Below are 20,391 nucleotides of genomic sequence, written 5' to 3' on the forward strand. Positions count from 1 at the left end.
CTGTTTGAGTTGCAGCTGACCTGCTGTTTATGGTGACCGATGCATATGATCGGAAAGCAGTATTTGCTTTCTTGCTTCAGGGTATGTGGCTTTGTGCTCCACTTTATATTTCTAGATTTTTTTTGCCTGTTTTCCAAAGGTCACATGCTTTGGAAAATGCAGGATGGCTTCCTTTACAGTTTGGACAAGAAAGAGTTGAAGCTGTACAATCTCCTTGGGGCCACAAATAGGACATACAGCATTGCCATGGCATGTTGTCTGTGTAGCCATACTTCTGGCACTTAAAGCAGCGATGGGATTTGGGATGTAAAGCCAAATCTTGCAGTTTAGGTAACCTGATTTAACAGAAGATGGAAGATTCAGAGTACTGAACGTCAAAATAATGAACCTGGTTGGTAGTAGGTTGCCATCTTTCTTGGTCATTATTCTCTGAGCATGTGTCACCTTTTGTTTGCTAAGCTCTTGTACTATTTCTACTTCAGAGACAGAGTCCCATTCGCTGATAATGCCTTTAGATGTGTTCAGAGTGTTATGGAGTGTAACTGACACTGGAATATTGTTAAATGTTGTTAATTTTATCAATTTTTCTGAAAGTGATGTTTTTGAGGTTTCAATTAGGTCTCCAGATTGGAGACTCTTCACCATTTTAGGGGATCTGACAACTGATTCTAAACATTTTTGTATTAGAAAAGGCAATAGCTTCCAGACAGGTTGTGTGGATACTGATGCATTATAAAAAATGCTAACATATCTGAATTCTGTTTATCCATCCATAGTCTCTTCAGATGAATTGACTCAGGTTCTGAGACAGAGTTAACAACTTTGCTGCCTGTGGGCTCTAGTGATGGATATTCAATGCAATCTACCATTGCTCCTTTTAGCCATGGAAGAGGGAATTCCTTCTCCCAGGTTACTGGCCCCAAGACATGGACACAGGAGTGGTGCCAACCAGTGACCAAGCGATCAGCAGAAGAGGAGAGCAGTATGTTGCTAGTGATAGCAGTAACGTTGAGATCGGTGGAGGGTTTATTAAAGCACTAGTACTTGCCATAGGAAAAACACTAGAAAATCACAATAGTAGAAAGATCACTTGGGGCCGTGACTACAGTGGTCTCAGACATTTTTAAATTTTATAAAACATCATCAATGTTTTATAAAACTGATGAAAATATCATCAGCAAATTCTAAAAGGGAAGCACTCAAGAAATTATTCATAGAAGCTACTAAGCTTTTTATACCAACTAAGAAATACTGTTTAAGCTTTAGGCCTAAATGGACGTCAGATGAACTGATGAAACTCGTGGCAGAGAAAAAAAGTGCATGGGATGCATATAAATTATCCGGTAACACAGAAGTCTAGGGTAGATATAAATTATTTTGTAATCAAGTCATAAAGGAGATCAGGCAAGCAAAGTCATATTACGAGAAATCTTTGGCAGAGGATGCAAAGAAAAAACAGCAAAGACTTCTTTACTTATATAAACTCTAGAAGGAAGGGGATGGATCAGATTAGTGAATCAGATATTGATGGTTCGACTGTTGATGATCCTGCTCTGGCAGCTGACAAACTGCCTGAGTATTTTGCATCTACATTCACACATGAGGATTTCTGTAGGGAAGTGGAGGCCAGAAGACTTATCAAACTCTAACGGGGAGCTTAATGATTTCGTAATAACTGAGAGCAATGCGAAGGAGAAATTGTTGAAGTTAAACATATGAAAGGCACCTGTGGTGGATGGGATCTATCCAGTTATATTAAGGGAGGCAGTGAAGGAGTAAGCAGCCTTCCTTCACTGCCATAATTATAAGAGCATCCCTGGATTCAGAGGAATTCCCCATGAACTAGAGACAGGCGAATGTATCCTAAATTCAGAGGGCCTGTTAGTTTAACTTCTGTTCAGAGAAAATAATGGAGTCACTGGTTAAAGAAGCATTGCAAAATCATCTAGACAAGACTGCGGTAATAATTCATACACAACATGGGTTTGTTTAGAGGAAGTCTTGTTTGACCAATTTGTTCAGTTACTATGATGTGCTCACAAAGGAACTGGATGCAAAAAATAATTTTGATATCATATACTTCAATTTCAGGAAAGTCTTTGATACCGTTGCACATAAAAGACTGATGTACAAATTGGAGCAGTGTGGCATTAAGGGCAAGTTACTGCTATGGATAAAGGGATGGTTGAGTGGGAGAAGACAGAGAGTGGCAATCAATGGACGCTGCTCTTCATGGACTAATGTTATTTTTGGAGTCTCCCAGCGTTCGTTGTTGGGCCAATTGTTGTCTATATTTATCAATGATATTGATGAAGGTATAGCAGGGTTAATGTCCAAGTTTTAGATGATACAAAGGTTAGCAGGGTTGTTAATGACAGTATGCTACGCAATAGGATATAGAAAAGCTGGGGAGATAGGCTGCCTGCAATAGGATCTAGAAAAGTTGGGGAGATAGGCTGAGAAGTGGCAACTGGCCTAACAATGAGCACTGGAGTCTCCACTAATAACATTAGTCCATCAACAGCAATATCCATTGGTTACAGCAGCATTCCTTGTTGGGTCAATTGTTGTTTTCTTTTTTTTAACAATGATATTGGTGAAGGTATATCAGACTTAATGTCCAAGTTTTCAGATGATACAAAGGTTGGCAGGAGTTGCTGCATATGGGTAACAGTAATGCCAGAGTAATGTACCAACTGTTTGGTACTACACTCAGGTTAATGGAGAATGAAAAAGATTGGGGTAATTGTGCAGTAAGATATGAATTTCTATGAGCAATGCAGATAGGAGCAATGCCCTAAAAGCTCATAGGGTTTTGTCAATAATATACAGGAATTTTGGCAGCATGGATAAGGAGGTGACTATACCATTGTATAAGGCAGTGTTCCTCAAACCTTTTCGGTCACAGAACACTTTTCATCTGGCAACATATTATTATTATTAATAGCCATATAGTGCAAGGAAGCCTGAGGCTTATGCTGTACCCGCCAAAAAAAAAAAAAAAAAATTTCTGAATTACCCTGAGAGAGAGAGAGAGAGAGAGAGAAAGAGAGAGAGAGAGTCAGAAGCAAAAGGGAAGGGAATCACCAAGAAAGAGAAGAATGATGATATCCAGCTCAGGACCCTGGGTGTGCCAATTTACGGAAAACTTATATTATTATTATTATTACTAGCCATATAGTGCAAGGAAGCCTGAGGCTTATGCTGCACCAACTAAAAAAAATTTCCAAGTTACCCTGTGAGAGAGAAAGAAGTAGAAGGGAATCATCAAGAAGGAGGAGAAAGAATAATGATGATATCCAGCTCAGGACACTGGGTGTACCAAGCCCATACTCACCAGATGTGAGCCCCTTGGGTAATTTTTACGGAACACTTATGAAACAAAAGGTCAGCGGGATCCAAAGACCTGTTTGCTAATATTTTATTACAAAGAATGCACTGTGCATCAGGAGCATCTTTATTTCCAACACATGTAAAGCCGAAATTCAAATAACTGTCATTATACTTTCGTTTTGGTCTTTTATTAGTTGGTTCCTGTTTTTTCATTTCAGATTTGTGGGGAACAAAAGGCTGTGATTGTTCATGCTCACTCTGAAGTGTGACAATATTGTGTTCATTTTCATTGACCACAGTTGCAATACCAGAAGTACTTGCTTCTCGTTTTAAGGTTGCATTTTTCAACCTCAAAATCCATGGTCATTTATTTTAATAATAATGTTTCGAAATACTGATAATTATCAAAAAAAATTTATACAAGGAAGTGTGTTTAGTTATGATATCGGTTCGCTCCCCACTCTCTCCTGGAGTTCAATCCATGTACTCCAGGCTAAATGGCATATGAATGGCATACTAGATCACTACAATGCTCTTTTTCGTAGATGTCATTACTTCTATGCAAAGCACTGCAAAATAAAGTGTTCTGCGGTCTATTTGATTATCAGTCTATGCCAGTATATTAATAACCTAAAAAAAATAATGCCAAAAATTATAATGATACAAAGCGGTGTACGCTAGAAATTTGCAAAATTTATTTATTATTATTTTTTTAATTATAATTATGATTTTTCATGGAACACTTGTTCACATCTCACAGAACACTAGTGTTCCGTGGAACATAGTTTGGGAAACGCTGGTATAAAGCAATGGTCAAGCCAGATCTTGAGTACTGCATATAGGTCTGGAAGCCTCATTTTAGGCAGGATAAGGAATGCTGGAACGAGTACAGAGAATAGCAATGCCGATCAGGCTAGCCAGGTGGGTAAAGTGCCTACCTGGCAACCCAAAGGCACCTTTGGGTTACCAGGTTCAAATCCTGCCTCGGGTTTGGATCAGAGTAAAATGCAAAAAGTTTGGGAGGTGCATTATGGCCACAGAAGCCGATGCGCCAACAACTAACAATAAAAAAAAAAAAAAAAAAAAAAAAAGAAGGGCAATCAGAATGGTGAGCAGAACAACGGGGTGCTCTTACCAAGGAAAGGCTTCAGTTTGGCAAATTGCAGCATCTGGGGGACTACGCACTTGTGAGGTAATCCGACTGAGATGTGTAAGGCTTTGAATCGATTGAGCAAACTTAATGCTGATGACATTCTTCCTCTTGCTCAGATCACACATTGAGGAGGCACAAATTCAACTTGAGGAAGGACAGTTACAACATAGATATATGGAAGTTTGTCTTTAACCATTGGGTGGTTGATTGTTGGAACAGACTTCCATCTGTTGTTGTTGTGGAAGTTGTTAGTTTAATTAAATAAATTCAAGGAAGAACCAGACAAACTATTGGAGGGAATGAATAGGTACAATGGAAGGTGTCATGTTTCTTGCATCATTGTCATTGCTATTGATAATTCTAAATTTCCATCTGACATTGTGGAAGTGGGTAATTTGAATAAATCAAGGAAGAATCAGGCAAATTATCAGAGGGAAAGGACAGGTGATGTGGGAAAGTTTTTTTTTTGACTTTGCTGTATAGTATTAGTATTGGCAATATGATGCACAAAAACAAAGCTTATGCAGCACCAGTCAAAAAAAATAAAAAAATTCTTCATTTTCCTCCTTTTCAAGAATTAGTCTAAACTTTCCTTAAATTTACTCAAACTCTCCACCTCAACAACACTAGGTGAAACTTATTCCAACAATTAACCAGTTGTCTCTTAATGCTAATTTCTGAATTTTTAGTTCTGGTTCAGGGCAAAGGTTCCATCTGCAACAAATATATATGCAAACAGTCTTCTGAGATGTAAACCAGAAATTGTTAGCCAATGTCCATGAGTTAAGGCTGTCAGCAGCTTGATGCAATTGTCACCCAATGACTCTCAAGTCAGGGCTGGATTTCCCATTAGGCACCATAGGCACAGTGCCTAGGGCCTACAAAGGAAGGAAAAAAAAAAAAAACACTGCTTCACTCTTTTCACTGTGACTAACGAAAAATGAGCTGAGAAAACATGTGGGCAAGCGCAATAGGTATACCCTGTCTAGCAACTGTTCTCGAAACTAGAAGAATCAAAGTGATGGCACTCTGTCAATTGAGTTGTTTTATCATTTATTACAGTTGAAACTTGAGTCACGTTAATTGACGTGATTCGCAGTCAAAGTGTTAAAATAGAAGAAACATTTTACACCCACACCACCACCCTCTTTTAGCACATTTCGGAACAAAAGTGCCTAGGGCCTACGAACACCAAAAATCCAGCCTTGTCTCAAGTTACATGGCTGCATTAAAATACTCATCATAAACCAAGAGGGCACTGTTCACAGTTGGAGGAAGGTATTTAGTAATAAAATTAATTTTAATAGCATAAAGTGCAACACTTAAAACTGATCTAGGAACTCCCTTCTCTTGACAAAAGGAGCAAGAGAGGGAATGGGCACCTTGCATGATCTTAGAACGAGTGGTTTGACAAAATAAAAAAAATATATATATATTAATAAAAACTGCCAGGGGACCCCTAAAACCATAGTTATAAATGTTTTAAAATTCCAAATCTCCAAAACCATGTTGTACGTTTTTCCATATCAATTAATGCTGACAGTGGATATCCATGTTCAAACGGATAGATGTTTCTAGTTTAAGTGAATAGTGAAGCACTGACCTGTTCCTTTGGAAGCAACATAGTGTCCTACAAAGGAGGTCATTAGCTTCCATATATCACATGAAGTGAGCATCAGCCATTTTTTTCTTTTTTTCAGGATCTTACTCAAAAAGCTGATAATGACAATAGGACAGTAACTGTTTGGAACTTTCCTGGTGCAAGTTTGATTGTCTTATTATTATTAGCAGTGGCAAATAATGGAAGGAAGCAAGCCAGCATTAGTAAAAAAAAAAAAAAAAACCACCCAACAACAACGTCAAACAACTTGTCCAAGTCTTCCAAAATCCACTCAAATTATGCACTTCTGCAACACAAGAATTTCTGCATCCTCAATGTTTCAATTTATATCATGTTCTAATATAAACTGAAAACATTTGGTTTTAGAGAGTAAGGATGACATCAGCATTTAGTTTGTGTTTTATTAGTTTTTAGGGCATAAGTGCTACTCTGGCTCAGAGCCGGAACTAGGCAATCCTGCGCCTGGGGCAAAAGTGCTATAAGTATGCCCCCCATTATATGCACGTAGTCAATCTTTCAGTAGTGTAGCTAGGGTCGTCGATGCCTTGGGGGACAATGTCTTTCTGGCACCACTGATTGTGATAGATAATTTCTTCAGTTTGTGTCCCTAAAGCTCGGCACCCGGGGGAAATCCTCCCCTCTGCAACCTTTATGAATTTTTAAAAATTACTATTGCAATGGTCTACGATTTGCATATATTTATTAATAAAATAATTTAAATAATACAATTAATATAGCAAAACAAAAATATCAACGAAAAAGAAACTTTAAAATATTCATTTATATCTACAGAGAATTTAATTCTATATAAACTACAAAGAAAGTATAAATAACTACAAAGAAATTAGAAAACCAGTTTATGTTTATATATCTGGTATAAAATCATAGAAACAAAATATTGCAAAATACAGTACTTTTAACATTATAACATAAACTAAAAATATGCAATGAAAGTGTATTATTTTAATTGAATTTTCTCACTTTGAAGGACCTTTCATAAGAAGCTAATGTTACAGGCAAGGTAAGAAAAATTCAAAGCACTATTTCTATATTTGGATAAGATTCTATTAGACAATACTCATGAAAGAATTGGAGAAGTTGTAAAGGGGTTACAGATTTTATATCCTGCAGAATTGATAAACATGATTTTTCAAATCATGTTTATCAATTCAAATATTTTTCAAATATTGATAAACAATATTTGAAAAATTTTGTTTGTCCTCCAGTACTAACCACTGGAGAACAAACAAAGAAGCTCAGAGGTGTAACATCACAAAATGGGCCATAATTTATAGAAGTATTGGAGTTGCTCTGTTATTTTCGAAATTTGTAAAACACTGTTCCTCCCTGATATTTTTTTCTGTAAGTGATTATAAATCCCGATTTATAATTTTTTTCACTCTCACAAAAATTTCTGGAACCATAGTACAAAGATAATGCAGTATTTCTTTTAATAAAATTTTTATTTTTATTTTACACAAAAGAATACGAGTTGACCAGAAGCTATTATCCATGTTGGGAATAGGCCTTAATCTTCTGACTGACTATAGAACGCAGTTGACTAGCATGACTTTTTGGTATGTGGGTTAGGTGGCTGCATATGTTTTATGTTCCATTTACATTGTGGAAAGATAATCCCTTTAACCCTTAATTAGCGCTTTCTAATTGCTTAAATTGCCTAAAGGCCAGAGGTGGAAACAAAGCTTACAAAGTTAAGTCTCTCGTAATTCGTTCATTATATGAAAATTTTCTTTATTCTACAGAACCTTTTTAAATGTAATTACCAAAAGGAATTCAAAAAATTTGCTATAAAGTTCATTAAACAGAGGTCCGACTGTAATTAAACCAAAAATGAAGCAATTTTAAAATATATAACTGGTCGGATGTGCCCTTAAAATGCTGCACCTGGGGCTGGTGTCCCGCTCACCCCACCCTAGTTCCGGCTCTGCTCTAGCTATAATGTGCTTATCAATGATGTCCTAACTAGCATAGCAAGATATTAAACTTTTAACTGCACGTACTTTCTTGCTTATTTTTCCACTACTAATACCAATAATAAAATTAAGTTTAAAAGCAGTTCTGTTGCATAAATTGGAAATGCATTCCCATGAGCTCCTATACTTCATTCTGTCGGCAGGAAAGAAACACGTATGTATGTCCAAGATCCTCAGTGCAATAAATTACTATGACTTTGCTTGGAATGGCTGTGGTAATCTTAAGGTAATTGGATTACTCACTGATCTACAGGGAGGTTTCACAAAATACCATTGTTTTCTATGTTTATAGGACAGTCTACAACAGAAAAACATTATATTGTGTGGCGCTGGAAAAGAGGGAGGAATTTTTACTTGGGAGAAATAATATAAAATATGTTTCACTGGTTAAACCAAAAAAAAAGTTCTTCTGTTTTTGAACATAAGGCTTGAAATAATGAAGAATTTTGTTAAGGTTCTGGATAAATATGGGAAGTGTTTCTCAATTTAACAGATGAAAAACTGAAATAAAATTATCCTTTGAGCCTTAAATAGAGAAACTCCTCAAAGGTGATGCATCTGAAATAAAGCTACAGGACACAAAACTAGCATCTCGGCTGCTAGTTCAGTATCAAAACAGTTGTGCAGCAGCTGACAGGTTCTTGACATGTATAATTCCAAGAAAACAATAACTGTTCATTCCAAAACTATTCAAGTAAAACTGAGTCCTTTGTTTAGGAAGGTACAAACGAGCAATTGATATTCTGGTTGGTTTGTTTGTTATTTGGTTTTTAGGAGCATTAGCAACTAAGGCCATATTGCTCTGGGATACGCGGTGGTCATTCCCTGACCTTTCCGCATCCTCCGTATTTGGTGGTGACGAGCTGGTATTCTGGTGTGGCACACTATAGGTCCTATGTGAGTGCTACAAGATTAAAAGAGAATAAAACCCTTCGTACTTTGGATTCTGACACCTGATATATTAAACAAAACAATAACTTACATGTTCTGATATAAGTCAAGATTCTTTATTGATGAAGTATTTGAAATATTCACAAAAAAAAGTATATGTGGGGTGATGATATCTGCTAGTTCTTGATTTGTTATAACAAATGTTGGCATTATGATGCATATGATGCAAGGAAGCAAGCTTATAACAGCATCAGTCAAAAAAAAAAAAAAAAACCCCTTCCCATTTTCACCCATCCATTTGCTCCAAATGTTTGTCTAGTTCTGCCTTGAATTTATTTAAGCTGTCTACTTCTACAACGTCAGACGGAAGTTTGTTACAGAAATCAATTGCCTGATGGCTAAAGGAAAATTTCCTCACATCTATTCTACAACTGCCTTTTCTCAATTTGAATTTATGTCCTCTCAGGTGAGGGGACATAAATTCAAAAACTGGGCAAAAACTGGGCAAGTGAAAGAATCCCATCAGATCTCCTCGTAGGTGCCTAGTCTCCAGACACTGTAATTTTCAAAACTTAAGCTTTTCTTGGTAACAGCAACCCTATGTTCCATTCACTAGGTCCTGTGTGAGTGCTGCAAGATTAAAAGAATAAAACCCTTCCTAATGTCCCACTGTATATCAATTTAATTTTTTTTTTTTTCCTTTCAAAAGATAATCACAGGTCAGAAAAATCCATCTGGGTGAATAAAACAAACTTGACTGAAATAATCATTGTGAATCATAGCTGCTTCCAACCATTACTATCTTAAACATTAAGGGAGGTAATTCTGCTCTATTTATATACAAACTAGGTAATACTCCTCGTGATCATTTAAGCAACTACAGACTTTGAAGTGGGCAAGTCCATCCACCATGAAAAAGTAGTACTGGAGTTTAAAAAAAAATAATAAAAATAATAAATAAATAAACAAATCTGGTTTTTAAATGTTTGAGGAAATCCCTCATTGAGGGCCTGTTGTTTCTGCAATAGAGCAAACTGACAAGGCAGGAATATCTGAAAGCAAATACTAATCCAACAAGTCGTTGATAAGAATTAATATTTCATATTAATATTTTAATTTATTTATATTTGTTTCAAACAATAAAAAAGTAGTAAATTTTACACCATAAATGTTATTTTAAAATTAAACTTTAGAGAAAATAAATTATAGTGTCAGGCTAAATTTACACACTGCAAAATGGAATTACATACAATATATCTTACCCGAGCATCTGTAACTTTGAATTCCCTAAGAATATATTGAGGCATATTATACTCTGTAATAGGGTCCACTACAAAGTAGAGGTAGCGCTGAGAACGCTCACTTGGCCAGTATTGATGGCATTTTTCCTGTTCATATATTAAAAAAAACAGAAAAGAAAAAAAAAAAAAAAGGCATATTTATGGAAACTGTAATTTGACTTCAGAAAAACTGCTAGTTCAAAATTATCAAAGCAAATAAGTAATCCATTTGGTTCATCAGCTTTTCATTATTAATTTTTGTTCAGTTACTGTCAAAAAAAATTCTGATATAGGTTCTTAATCTCATAGTGTAGGAACTGGAAACCTATATTTAAGAAGTAACTAGCGATATAAAATTCTCAAAAATATTCTTAATACAGGTGTGCGATATCCAAAAATTTGCAATCTTGGGAATGGGGAAGGTTTGAATTTTTCTAGAGTGTTTACACAATAAACCTAACTTAGGGCCAGTTCTGGAGTTCAGGGAGACTTGGGCGTAAGAATTAAAGTTTGGTCCATCCAGTTTTTTTGCCAGAACTGAGGTGGACCCCTATGGGCATCAATCAATTAGAGATTTAAACATGTCTCCCCCCCCCATCTTCTCTCAAGGGTAGATTAAAACAAATCAAGCAGGAATTGTTAAAATTAATGTCAAAATCCAAGCACAGAAAAACTGTGATCACATTCATGGCTGAAAACTCTGCTCCATCTGCCACAGATTGGAGCCATTTAACATTTCAGTTAATACTCTGTCAATACTCTCAAAGGCAACTACTATTTGAGACAAGATGTCCAACAGTAGTTGCATTTGAGAGAGTGAACTGCAAAGTTGAAGAATTTTGAGCTCTCGGGGAAAGAGAAAATTTTTTTTTGGAAAATCCTGCCATCTTTTTGCCTAATTAACATATTAAATTAGCATTAGCATTTGCATATTATGCAAGAAAGCAAATTATACAGCATCAGCAAAAAAAAAAAAAAAATGCAGATACACATTTTCCATTTCACCATAGTATTTCCTCCATAACTTTGTCAGCTAGAAAAGTTCCTGTATATTATTCACAAAACTGCATGAGCTGTCCTGGCAGCTTGTCTGCACCGCTCAGAGAACTTAATATCTGACGGCACAATTACCCTCAGGTGATTTTTAATTTTCCACTACAATGAGAGTAGTACCACACAGTGGGTATTCTGGATTACTGCTACCCAAGTGCTGGATATTTGTCAATGTTAAACTTCAGTTGCCAACTCTCAGCCCATCTGTCCTAAATCCTGTTGCAGCCGCATACTGTCACTACTACTATTAACAACCCTGCCAGCCTTTGAATCATCTGAAAACTTGGACACTAAGTATGATATAGCTCCATCAATATCATTGAAAAATATACAAAACAACAATGAGCCAAAAACCGAACCCTGGAGGTGGGGGAACTCCACTAATAACATTAGTCCACAAACAGCAGTGTCCATTGATTACTACTCTCTGCCTTCTCCCACTCAACCATGCCTTTATCCATAGCAGCAAATTGCCCTTAAAGCCATACTGCTCCAATCTGTACAGCAGCCTTTTATGTGTAACAATATAAAAAACTTTCCTGAAATCCAAGTTTATGATATCAAAATTATTTTTTGCATTAAGTTCCTTTGTGACCACATCATAGTATCCAATCAAATCCCAGGGGCTTATATCTGGTGAGTATGGGCTTGGCACACCCAGGGTCCTGAGCTAGATATCATCATTCTCCTCTCTCTGGGTAACTTGGAAATTTTTTTGGCTGGTGCAGCATAAGCCTCAGGCTTCCTTCACTATATGGCTAATAATAATAATAATAAGGAGCGCAATGGCCCAGTGGTTACGACACTGGACTACCAGCCTGATGGACCCGGGTTCGAGTACTGCCTTGGTGGAAGCGAATGTGGCTGCATCACGCTGGGAGACCGGTATAATAATAGTAATAAAATTAGAATAATAATAATAAATAAATTAATAGTAAAAAAAATTAATAAATAAATAAACATTGTGAAAGTTGCTCCAATGGACGTACCTACCCCAATGTCAGTACGTCCAAAGTGGTGAGTAAGACACATTGTGGTGCCACCTGGCATCACCCCTGAGAACTACCACTGGACCTAAGCTGAAGCTAAACAGGTCTACCTGTCAGAGATGGTGTATCGAGGAAGACAGTGGAGCAAGTGGCACTGTTCCCTGTATGGCTACCACAAGAGAAGGGCAAGACCACCCAGCTCCACCAACTGGAAGTGCTTCCTGTGCAACTGCGCTAGTGACCACCCAGGAAGAGAGAAAACACTAATGCATGAAGTGGAGCATTGAAATGAATACGTACATCATGCAAGCATACTACGAAATAACGAAGCTGGAGACCGATATGACAACTTACACAGCGAGACTACATACCAAGTGGCTGGAACGATTCCTGGATATTTGGAACAGCAAATAGCAGACCAGAGAGGGACCATCGTCACAAAGAACCTGATAGCTCCAGCAATCTTGTAAAAAATCAAGCACAATGTGAGAGATCAACTGCAAAGGATAAAAAATACAGAACCAGAGGAGCAAGAAGAAATACAACCCACAGCAGCTGAAGTGGAAAGAGACAAGGTCATGATATCCAGAAGAGAGGACGAGTGGAAGAGGCCATAACAGAATTCAAGGGAATGGACCCCACAAAGACTCACGTGATACTGAAGCAGAGGCCGAATAGAACCTTATGAAGAGTCATAGACCACTTCAATCAGCATATAATACCGCATTACCTCGACACCAAGGGTGAACACCGGAGGCCATCCACACACAACGCAGCACAACGGTGTACTGTGCTGCAGTAGCAGCCACGAGGATTAATGGAAGAGAAACGAGGGACCAGCAGTAGAAGAACCGAAAACAGAAGGAACTGCCAGCTTGGGAAAGAAGACTTCAGCAGAAGATAAAAGAATTAAGAGTCAAGATAGGCCAATTGATCCAGTAACAATGGGGCAATAGAAGTAAGAAAGAGCATCCTCAAGAGAGACAGCGTCCACAGCAAACATGAGACAAAAAATCAGAGAATAGGAGAGTACTTGGACACATTGGAGCAGAATCTCCTTGCACTCGGCAAGAGATTACGGCAATACAAAGAGAACTCCCAGAGGAAAATAAACAACTGAATCTTCGATGAGGACCAAAGAGGCTTCTACAGGAGTCTCAGAGAAGACAGGAAAAAAGGGAACGGACCATCCAAGCAGAAGATAATTGAGGGGTTCTGGGAAAACATATGCAGCAGGGAAGTAAGACATAACAGCCGGGTCCCCAGAATAGAACTAGAATTAAAGAAAACAAAGGATGTACAAGAAATGAGAGGGTGGGAGATTTGGGAAGAAGAAATAAAACAGATGATCAAGGACTCTCACAACTGGCAAACTCCAGGAATAGATAATGTCCACAACTACTGATACAAGAAGCTCACTTGCACACACACAAGCACCTGGCAGAGCAGTTCACCCGAATGATAAGGCATTCAGAGACATTCCCGAACTACCTCACTCAAGGAATCACATATCTGAAGCCTAAAGACGAAGATACAAGAAACCCGGCGAAATACAGGCCAATCACCAGACTCCCAACAATGTACAAGGCTCTGACCAGCTGCATAATCAGGAAGAAATCAGACCATTTGGAGAGCCAGAACATTATGGCCGAACAGCAGAAAGGATGCAAGGAGCAATTAACCATAGATGCCGGAGTTATGGAGCAAGCCTACAAGGAGAGCCGCATCATGTACACAGCCTACATCAATTACTGCAAGGCCTTCGACTCCGTGCCTCATAGCTAATAGAGGCACCGAACATCTACAAAGTCAATCCGATAGTGACAAACTTCCTAGGAGAAACAATGGTGAAATGGAGTACCACCATTAAGGTCGAAAACATCACAATCAGGCCAATCCCCATCAGGAGAGGAATCTTTCAGGGAGATGCCCTGAGCCCATTGTGGTTCTGTCTAGTACTTAATCCGCTATCCACCATGCTCAACAATAGCAAGTACGGATATAATCTCAAAGAAATAAGGAGGAACCTGTACACCTTCACCTACCGGATGTACATGGATGACATCAAGCTCTACGTGGGAACCAAGAAGCCCCTCCAGCAACTACTCCAGATTACCAAAGAATTCAGCAATGATATTAGGATGGAATTTGGTCTAGAGAAATGCATGACCCACGGACTGCACCAGGGAAAATTAGTCAACCGAAACTACCAGCTGCAGACTGGTAAAGTGATCGAAGCCATGGCAGAGGGAGAGAAGCCTTCAAATACTTGGGGATGATACAGGCTCAGCAGTTACAGCACAAGGAAATTAAGGCCTGCCTGACCGAAAAATACCATCAGAGACTCAGAAGCCTGCTGAAAGCAAAGCTGAACGGAGGGAACACAGTTAAAGCCATAAACACCTAAGCAGTCCCAGTGTTAACATACTCCTTCGGGATCATTGATTGGACTAACACCAAGCTGGAGGATATCATGAGAAAGACAAGGACAATGATGACCAAGAGTCGCCATCACCACCCAAAATCAGCCATTGAGAGACTGACAATTGCCCGGAAAGAAACAGGAAGGGGACTGATAGACCTCATTGAGCAACAGAAGACAGCAATAGTTAACCTGAAGGATTACTTTCAGAAACACACAGACTCCACCAGGCCATAAGGAAGATAGACAAGCGGTATACCCCCCCACTCAACCTAAGAGAGGAGTCCCCCACAAACCAGGAGGCACAAACGAAGCTAGAAAGATGGGCAGAGAAGACACTCCATGGCAGACACTAGAATGATCTCCATCCAGATAATATAGATAAAATTGCTTCCAATGCATGGCTCATGAGTGGGATGCTCTTCCCCGAGACTGGGGAAGGATTCATGCTCGCCATCGAAGAACAGGTAATCAACACCAGAAACTATAGAAAATATATCACCAAGGAGCCTGGAGTGTCCGATGACACATGTCGACGATGCCACCTGGCCTCAGAAACGATCCAACACATCATGGCAGGGTGCAAGGTGATCACTCAGACTGAGTACATTCATAGACACGACCAGGTAGCCAGGATAATACATCAGAAGATAGCAAGGAAATACAAGTTGATCGAACAAAGTGTACTGTACTACAAGCACGAACCCCAGTCAGTACTAGAGACCCGAACCCACAAGCTGTACTGGACCGTGCCATAATAACAAATAGGACAATCCAACACAACAGACCGGACATAGAAGGAAAAGGCTACCTATCTGATTGACTTAGCAGTACCCAACACTGGCAACCTGCAGAAAGCCCATGGGGAAAAAATCAGGAAGTAAACAAACCTGACATGAGATCAAAGAGATGTGGCATATGCAACAAGTAACGACCATCCCAATCATTGTGTCAAACACAGATATGGTGCCAAAGACCCTAAATAACAGCCTAGCAGCAATAGGACACCAGCGAACACCTAAAAGGAACTCCAGAAAGCTGCAATCCTGAACACTTGTAGGATAGTCAGAGAGTTCCTCGACCAACAGTAACACCAGACATAACGACAACTACATAACAAATTGTAGCAGGATACTTAATGATTTTGTAATAACTGAGAGCAAAGTGGAGGAGAAATTGTTGAAGTTAAACATAAGAAAAGTACCTGGGGTGGATGGGATCTATCCAGTTATATTAAAGGAGGCAGCAAAGCAACTAAGCAAACCCTTAGCCATAATTAAGAGCATCCTTGGACTCAGGGGAGGTTCCCACGGACTGGAGATGTGCAAATGTATCCCCAATTCACAAAGGGGGATTGAAGGGTGACACGAGAAATTACAGACCAGTTGGTTTAACTTCCGGGTAAAATAATGGAGTCACTGGTTAAAGATGCATTGCAGGATCATCTAGACAAAACTGCAGCAATAATTCAGACACAGCATGGGTTTGTTAAGGGAAAGTCTTGTCTGACAAATTTGATAGGATATTATGATGTGGTTACAAAGGAACTGGATGCAAAAAATAATTTTGATATCATATATTTGGATTTCAGGAATGCTTTTGACACTGTTGTGCATGGAAGACTATTGTACCAATTGGAGCAGAACGGTATTAAGGGTAAGTTGCTACAATGGATAAAAGGATATCCATGGGTGCTGGTCTTCGTGGACTAATGTTATTAGTGGAGTCCCACAGGGTTCGGTGTTGGGTCCACTGTTATTTTGTATATTTATCAATGATATTGATGAAGGTATATCAGGCTTAATGTCGAAGTTTGCAATGCAGATGATACAAAGGTTGGCAGGGTTGTTAATGACAGTAATGGCAGCGTGCTATTGCAACAGGATCTAGATAATTTGGACAGATGGGCTAAGAAGTGGCAACTGAAGTTTAACCTTGACAAATGAAAAGTACTGCATATGGGTAGAAGTAACCCCAGAGAAACGTAACAATTGTGTGGTACTACACTTAAGGCGGAGAGTAATTGTGCAGTCAGATATGAAGTTTTCTGAGCAATGCAGACAGGTTGCCAGGGCAGGTCATGGGGTTTTGTCAATGATATATAGGAATTTTGCTAGCAGGGAAAAGGAGGTGATTATCCCTCTGTATAAGGCAATGGTCAGGCCATGCCTTGAGTACTGCGTACAGGTCTGGAGGCCTCATTTTAGGAAGGATGTAGATTTACTTGAGCACATACAGAGAAGGGCAACACGATTGGTGAGGGGAATGAAGGGATCCTCTTACCAAGAGAGGCTTAAGTTCTGCAAATTGCAGTGGCTGGAGACTAGGCACCTGCGCGGTGATCTGATTGAGGTGTATAAGGCCTTGAATGGGTTGAGCACGCTGAATTCTGTTGGGATCCTTCCACTTGTTCAGATTACAAACCTAAGGGGGCATAAATTCGAATTAAGAAAAGACAGATGTAGAACAGATGTGTGGAAATTTGCCTTTAGGCAGCGGGTGGTTAATTGCTGGAACAAACTTCCATCTGTCGTTGTGGAAGTTGATAGGTTGAATAAATTTAAGGAGGAACTGGACAGGCATTTGGAAGGAATGGTGTGTTTTTTTTTTTTTTTGTGGCTGATGCTGCATAAGCTCATGCACATGCTTTCTTGCATCATATGCCGCTACTACTACTACTACCCTGTGTACTTGGTAGCAATACCTGTCATGTGGTGGAACCACCAATCAGGGAGAAATGATATGAGCAATAATAATAATAATAATAATTATAAATTAGCCAGACAAGACTTTCCCTTAACAAACCCATGCTGTGTCTGAACTATAACTGCAGTCTTGTATAGATGATCCTACTTACTTCTTTAACCAGTGACTCCATTATTTTCCCTGGAACAGAAGTTAAAACTAACAGGTCAGTTATTGCTCTTGTCATTCTTTGATCACCCTTTCAGAAATGGGAATACATATGCACATCTCCTGTCTGCAGGCAACTCTCCTGAATCTAAGGATGTTCTCAAAATTATGGGTGAGGGTTTGCTTACTTCCTTTGCTGCCTCCTTTAATATAACTGGATAGATCCCAGGCACCCTACGTGCATTTCTTATGTTTAACTTCAACAATTTCTCTTCCATTTTATTCTCAGTTATTACAAAAATCATTTAGCTCCCTGTTAGAGTTTGATAAGCTTCTGGCTTCTATTTTCCTAGAGAATTCCTCATGTGTGAATGTAGATGCAAAATACTCATTCTGTTTGTCGTTTACTTGAACAGAATAATCAACAGTCGAAAAATCAATGTAAAGTGGCTCAATTTGATTCATTCCCTTCCTTCTAGAATTTACATAAGTAACGAAATATTTTCTGTTTTTCTTTGCATCCTTTGATAAAGAATTCTCATAAACTGCCTTTTCTTGCCTAATGCCTTTGTGACCCAATTACAGACTAGTTTATATCCCATAGGCGTTTCTGTTGCCTGATAATATAAATTATACATCCCATGCAATTTTCTTCAGCATGCATCTCATCAGTTCATCTGACAGCCATTTACGCCTACAGCTTGAAGAGTATTTCTTAGTTGGTATGAAAAGCCTAGTAGCTTCCATGATTAATTTCTTGAATGTCTGCCATTTATAATTTTCTGTTGGGAACATCATCAATTGGCCCATTGTATAGAATTTAAAAATTGCCTGAGACCTCTGTAGTCACCTTTACAAAAGAAAAAACCCTTCCCTTTACTCCTGATGGTTTTTACATCTTTAAGTAAATTGCACATCAATACACTGTGATCAGTGCACATCAATATATTGTGATCAGTGGTTCTTTATGTGCAGATTGTTAATGCATGACTAATCACTACTGATAATCAGGTCAAGAGCAGTATTCCCTCTGTTTGCCTCCCAAACATGCTGCTGTAGAAAACAGTCAACCAATAAATCCACAAAAGTTTTGGTAGTGTGCGAGTGACCAATCCACAAGTTTCACTCAATATCTGTAAAGCTAAAATCCCCCATTATAAGACCCTCTGATTTACTGGCCTGCTCTATTTCTTTGTACAGCTGTTTGCTGTACTCGTCAGGAGAATGTGTTATAGCACATTCTCCTGACGAGTCACACCAAACTGACTCAACATTGTACTGGTCACCAATGTAAACTGAATGCACTGCCTTAGATTATGTTTCATAACTATCAGCATAATCGCTCCTCCCTCCCTATCTTGTCTATCCTTTCTCTCCACATTGTACTCCCCGTATTCAAATTCTGCATTCCTTATATTTGTGTGACACTACATGTGATATCCCAACAATATCTACATTTGATGTTTTGACCAGCACTTCAAATTCATCAAATTTATTTCTATGCAATGGTGTACATGCAAGTATACACATGTTCTCAATCTTAGATACCCTAACACAGCGCATGTTTACTTGTTCCATGACACCCAGCAGTCTTGAGGAAACCCTGGAACCTTGCTTTCCAGGCTTCTGCTATTTCCAATAGAAGCAGTTCAAGGATCATTTTCAACTCTGCCTGTGTCTTCCATTGATCTATTAGTCTGTGTATCCCCCCCCCTCCAAGCTAGCAGTTTTCCGACTCACCTAATGCTGCCTCAATAGCACGGCCGCTCAAAAGCACGGGGAACGTGTGATCAACATGCAGGTGGCAAATGGAAAGAGTGGCAAATACTGTAAAAATTAAAAACCAGCAGTGTTACCTCACTTGCCCTATAAGGGATGATTCTGCATCCCTTATATCTCAGTGGCACCACATCTCTGATATCCCAACAATATCCACCTTGGATGTCTTAACCAGCACTTCAAATTCATTAAATTTATTCAATGTACTTCTAGCATTGGTGTAAATGCAAGTATACATGAACCTGTTTCTTACTCTTAGTTACTCTAACACAGCCCATGTATTTACTTGTTTCATGACTCCCGGCAGTTCCTGAAATCCCCAGCAACTGGCTTTGAGGGCTGCTGCTCATTCCAATAGAAGAGGTGCAAGAATCATTTCCACCTTTGCCTGCGGCTACTGTTAATCTATTAGTCTGTGAATTCCCCCCCCCCCAAGCTAGCAGTTTTACAACCCACCTAACATTGCCTCAAATATCCTTGCACCCCTCCTATTCAAGTGTATCCCATCCCTGTAGAAAAAATCTCTCCTGTTAACAAGAACAGACCACACTGAGAAAAATTTGACCCCATGAGCCCTGCACAATCTCTCCAGGGCCGAATTGAATGACAAGGCTCTCATCATATACTCCCTCCTATTGTGTCTGGGCAGGATTGGAGACACTTTCAAATTTAACCCTAACTCGTGACTTTTTTTTTTTTTTTCAAAATTGACCTGTGCTTGCTTAGTAAATCCGCAGATCTCCTACACTTAATGTCATTGTACACATACAAGATGATATCTGCTCTACATCATCAACTTTTGCCCCTGGCAGACATACCCTGGTCCTATTCCACCTATCCTTTTTGCACAATATATTTTCTGTTTCCCTGACCAACCGACCAATCAAATCATTATGCATATGTGTGGGCTGAAAAACTGGAACAGCATGGGGGGTGACTATTACTTCTGTTTGAGACTGGCTTACTACTGTTCCAGTTGAAGTGATCTCAAATAATTTCTCCAGTCTCTAATGGGATATGAAT

General features: G+C 38.9%; 1 protein-coding gene across 6 annotated transcripts in view; it reads right to left on the reverse strand.

Moving 5' to 3' along the window:
* LOC150087215 (tyrosine-protein phosphatase Lar-like) overlaps positions 1-20,391 on the reverse strand; it is a 1,652,393-nt gene that overhangs the window by 45,338 nt on the left and 1,586,664 nt on the right. For all 6 annotated transcript variants that reach the window (XM_090371077.1, XM_090371082.1, XM_090371081.1 and 3 more), the window contains one exon: positions 10,255-10,380. In XM_090371077.1, the coding sequence (XP_090227203.1) occupies positions 10,255-10,380 (126 nt within the window). The remainder of the gene's footprint in view (positions 1-10,254; positions 10,381-20,391) is intronic.

This window comes from Mastigoproctus giganteus, chromosome 4 (genome assembly GCF_048544385.1).
Source record: "Mastigoproctus giganteus isolate SK-2022 chromosome 4, ASM4854438v1, whole genome shotgun sequence".
NCBI classification, from domain to species: domain Eukaryota; kingdom Metazoa; phylum Arthropoda; class Arachnida; order Uropygi; family Thelyphonidae; genus Mastigoproctus; species Mastigoproctus giganteus.